This window comes from Hevea brasiliensis, chromosome 1 (genome assembly GCF_030052815.1).
Source record: "Hevea brasiliensis isolate MT/VB/25A 57/8 chromosome 1, ASM3005281v1, whole genome shotgun sequence".
NCBI classification, from domain to species: Eukaryota; Viridiplantae; Streptophyta; class Magnoliopsida; order Malpighiales; family Euphorbiaceae; genus Hevea; species Hevea brasiliensis.
In genome coordinates, this window is record NC_079493.1 from 12628967 (window position 1) to 12638534 (window position 9568).

General features: G+C 30.8%; 1 protein-coding gene across 1 annotated transcript; it reads right to left on the minus strand.

Annotated features, from left to right (window-relative positions):
• Positions 1 to 8172: 8172 nt before the first annotated feature.
• Positions 8173 to 9351, minus strand: LOC110642665 (F-box protein At1g49360-like). The gene has a single exon (XM_021794772.2). The coding sequence runs from the start codon at positions 9349 to 9351 to the stop codon at positions 8173 to 8175; it is 1179 nt and encodes a 392-aa protein (XP_021650464.2).
• Positions 9352 to 9568: the final 217 nt, after the last annotated feature.

The following is a 9568-nucleotide window of genomic DNA, read 5'->3' on the forward strand; positions in this document are numbered from 1 at the left end:
TTTTCTTTTCATAACAACACTTATATAGCTAGGTCAACACATAAAACCCTTGCCACATGTCTCCCTCTGATTGGTTCTAGGTTTAATTGACCCAATCACATTGTGCCAAGTGTCAAACCTATATTTAATCTTAATTTTAATCATCTTATATGATTAAAAAATATTTGGCAAGCTTATGTGTAGTGTCATGTGTCACCATCACATGGTGCCACATGTCACCCTGTGAAATGACCAAAATGCCCCTGTGTCTTAATTTTGAGTTCTCAACCCAAAATAATTATTTCTCTTCTTCTAATCAATTTATATCAAATATAAATTAATTAATTAATCTCTATTAATTAATTTCTCATTAATTAAATTCATATTTAAATACTTTAAATATAAATTTAACTTATACTATACATCCAATAATCTAGATTTGGTTTCAAGCTATGCTAGGGACTTTGCAATCTAATTGCAAATCAAACATATTTAATTAATCAATTAAACTCTTTAATTAATTAATTAAATCATATTTAATTAGGTGATTACTTGTGTATGTGTGTGACTTACTAAGCTCATCACTAATTAGCAATGAGACATGATATCAACTCTTAATATCATCAGAACTCTTTCTTACCATAAATGATTTCTCTAAATCATTTTATGCACCTTATAGACCATGGCTAACACCTAGCATAGCATGCCATGGCCACCTAATCAGTAATAAGGTTTACCTTAAATGAACCTATAATTATATGTTACCATACACTAGAATCTCTCTGTTACAAAATCCCAATTCAAGCTGAAGTCATGGTTTATGTCAAACCCCATTTGCTATGAATATGATGTTCTCTTTTAATTTCAGTTCTTGATTAAAAAGATTTTTTCATCAGAAACTCTTTTCTGAATAAATCTATCTGTCCTGGCAAGGAACTTGAAACATCAAGAACAATTAAATGAACATAGGATTTTATCCCTATTTACTTAGAGGAACAGATTCCATCTTGATCAACACCTACCTCCATATATAACTAGTAAGAGCCAACATATGCCCATATACCCGTACATAGTACAAGTATGAAAGCAGTATCAAACTCAAACCACCTATATACAAGATAACTGTGCTATCTCAGGTATAAAGATTATATGCACTTATATGATTTATGACAATACATTGACAAGAGTAAACTCCATGTGTTTTTCATAAGTATCACTAGTTCGGCCTACTTATCATGTATAAGTGTCTATCTTGTTTGTCATATGGTATGAGACTCACCATTCCATCTTATTTATATCTCATATAAATAACTTGGGAACAAATATAAATACAATCTTTCTGGATAAGTCATGTCCTTATTATGAAGTATCCTCGATTGTGAACCTATTTATGATACTTTGTACTAGAGATATTGCCACTCATATTCTTAAGAACTTAAGAATAGAATTTCTAATAAATATCAATGGATCTTTTCTATTACACATAAATATATTATGTAAACGGAAAAGTGAAAAATGCATTTTATTAATAAAAGACGTACAAGATACATACTAAATGATATTCTCTAGGGCATACTACTAACACATATAACATCCCATGCGGAAAGAGAAGGTCTTAGTTGGAGTGGTCCTCTAGAAGGGCAAGGCTCGCTGGTGCCCTTATCCAAATGGGAGGTAGGAATGAACCGAGTCCCACATCGGAAAAGGAGGGGAAAAGTGAAGGGCTATATAAGTGACAAGCCTTCTAAACTGGATAATGAGCTTTTGGGCCTCAAAGAAGGGGTCCAAGGGATAAAATCGTGAGGCCCAGAGGGCCAAAGCGGACAATACTATCCAGTGGGCCAAGAAGGGGCATTACATAGGTAGAGCTGACCCTTGAAAATCGACTTGCAAGGGAAGGTACCTAGAGACTTATTAACCTCACACTAAGATTGTTTTTTTGGTGATATGAAATCGTAACAATACTCCACGCTTGGAGAACCAACATTCTCATTGGTCACAGCTAGCACCTTGCACATCGAACCACCTGTCCTTACATAATAGGCCTAAGTCACTACTCTGTGAGCCACCACTCCATGGGCCACCACTCCGAGTGTCGAGTCTCATAAGATGGGGTTGGCTCTGACACTAATTGATATGAACTGTTAGGCATCACAAATTGCTAAGGTTGCATCACATGAGGATAAAAGGGTAAATATAAGTGGTTAGGTTATAATATTAACTTGGCTAATTAATTTGATGTGTAAAATAATCTAATTACTTATATAAACTTGAATTAAAATGAACTAAATTATAATTTGATGAGCTCTCTTCAAATTTAACATTTGTAACCATGATTAGGGACTAGTTGTGAGAGAAGCACCAAACCAAATTTTGAAACCCAAGAGATTGAATCAAGAAAAAGCCATTAGAGATTTTAACAATGTAATATATATGTGTGTGTATATATATGTGTGTGTATGTATATACATCTAATTATACTTTAGATGAATTTGTTAATATTGTGTCTAAAATTAATTTTTATATTAAAATATTTCAAGTTCATTTATATTAGAAATCTCAAAGATATTTTATCCAAAAAAGAATTTACAAATTAAAGGAATTCACTTATTAAAAACGTAATTAAAATGAATTATTTATTTATATAAGTTAGATGATAAAATGTTTCATATTAAAAAATTATGGAAAGTGGTGAAGAATGAGAGTGAAATGGTTTTTGATATATTAGGGTATTTCTCTATGTCCATTTTATGGTTTAAGAAGATTAATTCCTTTGAGCTTTATAGTTGTTCCTCTCAACAATACTTTTTCTAAGGGTCAAATTTGAGTTTTATCCTTGGGAGTGCAGTTGGCCTTACCACTGCACTCAACACTTGTTGGAAATAAGAGTGAAATAGTTAGAAGATGTAAAAATGTAAAGATGTAATTGAAGAGGACAGAGACGAAGTGGTACTTTTACTATTCTTAGAAACATTAAAATTGTTCATCTTTTAGTATATTTTTATAATAATAATTTAATTAAATTTTTGAGGTGCTAGTTAAATATTTTTTAATCTATTTTTACACTTAAAAAAATCTATTAATATTAATTTCATGAAATCAAAATAAAAATTAGATAATTTATCTCATAATAAATTGAAATCAAGTGATGTCATTAAGATTTAATGATAAGTTAAATAATCATATACAAAACTATTAACATGTATAAAATTGAGATATTGATTTTATCCATCCGATTTTTATTTTTATTTTAAAATTCTTTTTAAAGTATAAAATTATGAAAATTAAAATTTTTAATTTTATATAAACATAAAACATATACTTACAAAGCTATTGCAATGTCAATTCATTTTTATTTTTTATACTTAACATCTTTTGATTAAAAATGTTAATTTATAAATTAAAAAAAAATAAAGATGGCATTCATGAACATGTAAATAAATTAATTAATAATATTTAGGGTAAGAACATTTAATAATTAATTAATAATATTTATGAAGAATAATGCTATTCAGGATTAAAAAAAATTAATTTATTAGTATCTATTAATCATTTATTTTTATTAATTTTTCTTACTCTATAATTAATTTGTTATTAATGAGTGGAACCGCGATATTTGTTGTTAATCTTTTAAAAATAAATTAATTTATTTATTATAAATGTCATTCTAATTTATTATAAGCCAAAAAATTATCAGGATATGCACTGATTTTTTTTTTTTTCACTGAATTTACGTACACATTTGTGTACAATAACATTTTCTAAGAAGGAACAAAAGAGAAATAAAGGCAACATAACCTGTGTAAGAAATTAGAGGTCAACTTAAAGGTGGCAAAGGATCTTTTTACTGTTCGTATTAGTGTTAATTGGAAGGGGCAACGTTTGTATTCCTTTTATCAAATATTATAAATTGTAATAGCTATTGTCTTATGGTTATTAAAAAAAAAAAGGTTGCTAACTGATTGAAATCATAGTTTATCATGTGGTGGGCAGGACTGATGAGAGGTGCAGTTAGCCAGGTGTGCCATATGTAACAATTGAATTTCTACTTCAAGGTGTTTGATTCTCATATTGACATTTGCTTGTTCAATAGGCAATTAAAGTTCACCTGTACCATTATCCTCGTTCTCTTTCATACAATTGTAAGTTTTGTTTATCTGACATCCCTTATATTAGGTTTGGTAGAGCATAACGTAATGTAATATAATCAATTATGTAATATAATTAAAATTATAAAGTGATGTAATGTAATTGTCATTATATTTCTCTATTTGGTTGCAAAATAATGATAATTTTTATTTTAATATTTTATTTATTTATAATATTAATAATGAGTGATAATAATTGTAGTAATTGGTAGTCGAATGATAGTGGTGACTAAGTGGTAGTAGTGTTAGCGATAGTGGTAATAGGATCGTGATGACGGTGTTGGTTGTAGTGGTGATATTACTAGTGACAAAGAAAGAGTAGTTGTGGTAATAATAACAGTGATAATGATAATATTGATAATAAGTAAAAAAAATTAAAGTAAGTAATTATGTAATGACAATTATATTACTTTTAAGTATAATTAATTATGTTACGTAATTGTGATTCTATTACATCAAAATTTTTTGTGCTATCAAACAACAATCAAATATGCAATATAATTGCAATCACATTACAATTTTGATTATGCCATACTAAAATGGCCCTAGATTATTCTATCTTTAAATTATTGTCTTTGTTCTGCACTAAGTAGTAGTTTTAAGAGCTCTGCACTTCATCAATGGCACATAGGGCCAATTTAACAAGTAAAGTTTTAGTCAGAAAATCAATATTTCAAAAAAGTCTTCATTGAATCATAATATCAAGAATTATATTTGAATTGCATCCATCTTGGTTATTAGCACAACATTGTACTAGCACATGCATATGACATTTCTGTTTTCGGAACAACTGTGGCTGTGTGACAAAACAGTTGTTTACTACCTGTGGAGAAAATTCGACGACAGATTCATGAGGCCAGTGTTTGATGAGACCTCTGTAGCGGTCTGAAGGTCAAACGCATGATAATTTTTCCATTCATTAATTTTTTTTAGTAAAGCTACTTTTCTGTGCTGCTTATAAACATCTTGTTCATTTTGAAAGGCATAATAAGGAAAAAAAAATCTAGCATTAGCATTGGACAATAATTAACTAGAGAATATCTAAAAATCAAATGAGTAGAGCCAAGGAAAACAGTCGACAATTAGTCCTCTATACTACTTGCACTAGTATTATCCTTTTGGTGATCCAAAAACATAGGAGGCTGAATCCAAGTTCTCCCAAAAATGGGTTTTGGTATGACCTTCCCATAAAGACTATGGTTGAATTCGAACTCAGAGCTCATGGAAGAAGAGTAATTTGGTATAGAGCATTTGTAAATACTAGCATGTGTGCTCAATTCTCCCACTGCTTCAGCAAAGAATGATGTGCATCCAAGAAATATCACTCGATTTTTCCAATTGCATTTCTCTTCCTCCACCCATTGCTTTTGCACCGTATCAAACCTCCACACCATCCAACTAGAATCCAACTGGAGTTCGCCTACCATGAATAGTTGTTCCTGGGAAACAATAGCGTAACATATGGGAGCATTTCCAAATTGGCTGCTGCTTGTTAGCAATTTCCATTCCTGAAGCTTGACATCAAACACACCTACTAGGCCAGTTGCTGAAACTGTATAGAACCCCCCCATTTACGTATTCAACTTCCCAGTTTTGCCATGGATAAATATAATTTTTAAATTCTCCAGGAACAGGAAATTTCAACTTCCTCCACTTCTTGTCACCAATGCGACATATACTAATGAGGGCTTTCATCGATCGATCTTCTTTAATCTTAAATATGAAGAAGATACAATCTGGGGATGTTGGATCAATGGAAAACGTTGCTCCATCATGAGAATCACCATACCTCTTGATGATTTTGTTATTAAAAGGACAATAAACAGAAAACCACCAGAGGCTATGCCTTCTACAACCATGATTAGGGACTCGTCGTGAGAAAAGCACCCAACCGAATTTTGAAGCACAAGAGATTGCATAAAGAAAGAGTTTTCTTGGTTTATTAGAGATTTTAACACTGTAAGTTTTTCTAGAAACTGGGTCTGTGAGTTTGCAAAGAGAAAGATATTCCATTTCACTAGTACCATAAGTCAATAACCATGGCAGCTTACCCTGAAGTTGATAAGGAATTTTGTTCATGAGTCGTAGCCAATCCTTGCAAACCGTACGGATATGGATTCTGTCGACCCAATCAAGTCTTGAAAATATAAGCCTCAAGATATCATCAGGAAAAACTGAGCAAGGTCGGTGATAGAGCTTGCTTTCTCCTTGTTCACCACCTTCCTTGCTCTCTTGGATGTATCTTTGGTACATCGTTTTGTAACCAAAACACACTGGATAACAAGGACGGGGACTCTTAATTCTATATTTAATAAAAATAATGATTATTAATAAATTATCAACCTTTTTATAAGCTATTTTATTCTAGAGAGAATAAATTTAGGTTGCGTTTAGATTTTAGAATTTAAAATTAAAATTTAGATTTCAAATGTTTGATTTAAAATTTAGAATTTGAAACTTTTAAATTTAAAAATCTTTTATTTAGTTAATCATGATTGTAGTAGGATGAATTTGAAATAATAAGGTATAAGTAATCATTTTAAATTTTTAGAATATATGAATTATGTTTTTAGTTTAAATCTAAATTCATAAGATTAAATTTGATCCAAATATAGCATTAAAGTTTTAAAATTTTGATCATTGTGTTTAAATATAGTTTAAATATTATTAGATTCTATGATAATATTTTTTTATAACTATCATAAAATTAAATAAAATGGGTATATTTATATTTTTGTGAAAATTTAAAAATATTTACAAATAAAAATAATAAAAATGTATTATGTATGAATAGATTTATCAATGTTCCCACCAATTATGTGATTAAAAAAATATGTTACTCATACAAAATATTTCTCAAATTATTTTACATTTTTTAATGAATTTGTAATATAATTTTATTTTTTTACATTATAATTTAAATATTATTAAATTCATTAATATTTTTATAATTACTTCACAAAATTAAATAAATCGAACATCTTTATATTTTAGATAAAAATTATAAAATAAATTAAAAATAATAAAAACACACTGTATGTGAAGAGAGTAATAAATCAAAATTCAGGTTTTCTTCTCATATTTTTAAGAAATTTCTCACATATTAAATGATGGTATAGATGATAAATAAAAAAAATAAAACAAGTAATTATGTAATGACAATTACGTTACTTTTAAGTATAATTAATTATGTTACGTAAATGTAATTCTATTACATCAAATTTTTTTGTGTTATCAAACAATAATCAAATATGCAATATAATTGCAATCACATTACAATTTTGATTACGCCATACTAAAATGGTCTTAGATTATTCTATCTTTAAATTCTTGTCTTTGTTCTGCACTAAGAGGTAGTTTTAAGAGCTCTGCACTTCATCAATGGCACATAGGGCCAATTTAACAAGTAAAATTTTAGTCAGAAAATCAATATTTCAAAAAGGTCTTCATTGAATCATAATATCAAGAATTATATTTGAATTGCATCCATCTTGGTTATTAGCACAACATTGTACTAGCACATGCATATGACATTTCTGTTTTCGGAACAACTATGTGGCTGTGTGACAAAACCTCTTATTGAAGCAGTGCTGTTAAGAAATAAAAAAACCAATTGTTTCAGATGCAACTGGTGTTCCAAGTCTGGAAGACCTAAGGCAACTTTTCTTTGAAAATGGTGACTCAAGCGAGCAGGGCAACAATCAAAAAGCCCCTAAGGCAAGTAGAATAAGGTTGCTAACAACTCAACCCACAACAACTGTTTACTACCTGTGGAGAAAATTCGACGACAGATTCATGAGGCCTGTGTTTGATGAGACCTCTGTAGCGGTCCGAAGGTCAAACGCTGATAATTTTTCCATTCATTAATTTTTTTCAGTTAAGCTACTTTTCTGTGCTGCTTATAAACATCTTGTTCATTTTGAAAGGCATAATAAGGAAAAAAAAAATCTAGCATTAGCATTGAACAATAATTAACTAGAGAACAACATTCCTCGGATGAACATCTAAATATCAAATGAGTAGAGCCAAGGAAAACAGTCGACAATTAGTCCTCTATACTACTTGCACTAGTATTATCCTTTTTGTGATCCAAAAACATAGGAGGCTGAATCCAAGTTCTCCCAAAAATGGGTTTTGATATGACCTTCCCATAAAGACTATGGTTGAAATAGAACTCAGAGCTCAAGGAAGAAGAGTAATTTGGTATATAACATTTGTAAATGCTAGCATGTGTGCTCAATTCTCCCACTGCTTCAGCAATGAATGTTGTGCATCCAAGAAATATCACTCGATTTTTCCAATTGCATTTCTCTTCCTCCACCCATTGCTTTTGCACCGTATCAAACCTCCACACCATCCAACTAGAATCTAACTGGACATTGCCTACCATGAATAGTTGTTCCTGGGAAACAATAGGGTAACATCTGTGAGCATTTCCAAATTGGCTGCTGCTTGTTAGCAATTTCCATTCCTGGAGCTTGACATCAAACACACCTACTAGGCCAGTTGCTGAAACTGTATAGAACCCCCCATTTACGTATGCGACTTCCCAGTTTTGCCATGGATAAATAGCATTTTTAAATTCTCCAGGAACAGGAAATTTCAACTTCCTCCACTTCTTGTCACCAATGCGACATATACTAATGAGGGCTTTCATCGATCGATCGTCTTTAATCTTGAATATGAAGAAAATACAATCTGGGGATGTTGGATCAATGGAAAACGTTGCTCCATCATGAGAATCACCATACCACCTAGGTAGCTTGATGATTTTGTTATTAAAAGGACAATACGCAGAAAACCACCAGAGGCTATGCCTTCTACAACCATGATTAGGGACTCGTCGAGAGAAAAGCACCCAACCGAATTTTGAAGCGCAAGAGATTGCATAAAGAAAACGTTTTCTTCGCTTATTAGAGACTTTAACACTGTAAGTTTTTCTAGAAACTGGGTCTGTGAGTTTGCAAAGAGAAAGATATTCCATTTCACGAGTACCATAAGTCAATAACCATGGCAGCTTACCCTGAAGTTGATAAGGAATTTCGTTCATGAGTCGTCGCCAATCCTTGCAAACCGTACGCATATGGATTCTGTCGACCCAATCAAGTCTTGAAAATATAAGCCTCAAGATATCATCAGGAAATACTGAGCAAGGTCGGTGATAGAGCTTGCTTTCTCCTTGTTCACCACCTTCCTTGCTTTCTTGGATGTATCTTTGGTCCATCGTTTTGTAACCAAAACACACTGGATAACAAGGACGGGGACTCTTATATTTAGTTGTTAAATGCAAATCCAAATCCAAAAAGGAATCTGTCTATACTAATATATATATAAATGAGAGATGAAGTTTAATTTAATTATGAATACTAATGTAATAGGAACTCTATATGCATACTATTATTATGAATTTTTTATTATCTCAAAAAAAAATATTATAAATT